Source organism: Notothenia rossii (genome assembly GCF_949606895.1).
Source record: "Notothenia rossii genome assembly, chromosome: 9".
Classification (NCBI taxonomy): Eukaryota; Metazoa; Chordata; class Actinopteri; order Perciformes; family Nototheniidae; genus Notothenia; species Notothenia rossii.
In genome coordinates this window covers 78019618-78021692 of record NC_136907.1, presented here as the reverse complement: position 1 = coordinate 78021692, position 2075 = coordinate 78019618, and the positions used below count along the sequence as shown (strand labels likewise).

Genomic DNA, 2075 nt, shown 5'->3' with positions numbered 1-2075 from the left:
GTGTATCAAGATATCTTAATGTGTGATTCCACCATGGAATCAGTATTAAAAGACGTTAAATTATCATATTTAATAATCGCCAAGCCCTAATTTGAATGTGGGGAAGTAATGCTCGTATTGAGGAGAGTCGGGAAAAGTGTTTATGAATCAAAAACTGTCTTTAAATAATGACATGTCGTTGTTGTTGCCACAGTGTAATTTAACGTAATGAATAAAGTTCTGACCTCTATAGGAGTGCTCTCAGGAACTTCTCTGAGGATCACGATGCAGCGGTTCTGATTGGGCCGCACCTTCTCCCCCTTCTCATCCACTTGGACCAATGGCAGCGCTGCAAACCGGAAAATAAAGCGTCAACAAATGTACAAGAAAACACATTTACTGACTTTTACTCTTAAAATCCTGACTGCCTTTTATAAAGTACATTTCTATTGAGTTGCTGTAACAAAATGTTTTCCCAATGTGGGATCAATAAATTACATCTAAATATAAAAGTCAGTGAAACATTAAACACTAATACACGAGGCCTAACAGCAGCTCAATCACATATCTCATCTCGAGTTCATACATTAAATCTGTGTGTGTGTGTGTGTGTGTGTGTGTGTGTGTGTGTGTGTGTGTGTAGGCCTGTCACGATAATAAATTTTGTTGGACGATACATTTTTCTGGAAATTATTGCGATAAACGATAATATTGTCGGCGCCGTTTTAAGACCATTTTAGACATAATGATAATATATAATATTAATTCAAGTACATCCTTTCAAACATAACTTTTTATTGAACATTCAACATTGCAAATGAAATGTGAAATAATATTAAAATATATAAATTATATATAATAAATAAAACAAATTAATTAAATAATAATAAATTAATTAAATCACACAACCCAAACAATAAATTAAATAGAGTCAAGCTGGAAAAAAGAGCTCTCTCTCTCTCATATATATAAATAAATAAATAAATATATAAATAAATAAATATGAGCACACATTGTCTCACAAGCAAAAAGAAACCTCCTTAAAACAACAGTCAAGTGTACAGTCCACTGTCCATACAAAGACCCAGATGCCTCAACAGGCCATATCCAAATCTGTTTTTCTAAGTTTTCGAGCAAGGAACACCAACATGTTTGCATTGCCGGTCGGGGGCTCTCCATCTCCAGCTGCCCTGTTTGCTCCCAGCTGGAAAACGGAATGGGGTGGTTGTGTTTTAGGTGGTTTAAAATGCGTGGTATTGCCTGCTTTTGTCGCTACCTTTTTTAAACCAATGCGACACACCGCCCGGCTCATTCAAGTCCGTAGGTTCGCCTCGTTGATTTGGTTTGAATCCAAAATACTGCCACACCGGAGAATCGAGATGTGTCGTTAGGTTTTGTAACCAATTCCATTTCACTTTAAATTCCCCGCGAGTAAGTCACACGTTGTCTCCCGGTTGTCGCTATATTATTAATTTGGCTGCTACGCTGCTGCACGTGAACGCGGAGTGTCCTGACCTGGCTGTGTGTCAGCCCCGCCCCTCACAGCGCGCCTGGCAGCCACAGCGCTCCAAGCTAAAATGCTGGTCACATCTTTATGTAAACGGCAATTTATCAAGCTCAGAAAAGTTATCGAGTCCATTTTTATTTATCGTACGATAAGTCAATTTATTGATCGTCGCGACAGGCCTACGCGCATGTACAATAAACAAGCAGGTAAGACTTTAACATCCTCTCCTGGGAAATCACCCCCGGTTCGATTGTCTCTGCAGTTTCTTAAGCAGGTAAACAAACATCCTTTAACTCAAGGGGTGTCCAAACTTCTTTCACTGAGGGCCACGAACAGAAACATATAGGAAGGGCCACTTGAGGTGAGGCATATTGGCAAATAAGTTAAGTTAGAAGTCAGTTAAATAAATCAAATGTAGCTCAATGTTACTTGAATATGCTTTAAGCTCACTTCTCTCCGCAGGGTTTCATTTATTGTGTTTGAAGTTCATTCCTTAAACTTTAACTGACTGAATGTATTTGTAACGTGGGCTTACTAACACATGAATACTCATATATATTTTAGAAGTGTAATATAAGACAAGCACAAG

The 2075-nt window shown here is 38.2% G+C and overlaps 2 protein-coding genes across 2 annotated transcripts in view; one reads left to right on the top strand and one right to left on the bottom strand.

Moving 5' to 3' along the window:
* Positions 1-2075, top strand: part of LOC307020643 (tripartite motif-containing protein 16-like) — a 282404-nt gene that overhangs the window by 33038 nt on the left and 247291 nt on the right. The window lies entirely within an intron of this gene.
* The window catches only part of LOC307018383 (la-related protein 4B-like), a 58568-nt gene that overhangs the window by 22293 nt on the left and 34200 nt on the right, over positions 1-2075 (bottom strand). The window contains exon 7 of the mRNA XM_079648613.1: positions 156-328. Within this exon, the coding sequence (XP_079504739.1) occupies positions 156-328 (173 nt within the window). The remainder of the gene's footprint in view (positions 1-155; positions 329-2075) is intronic.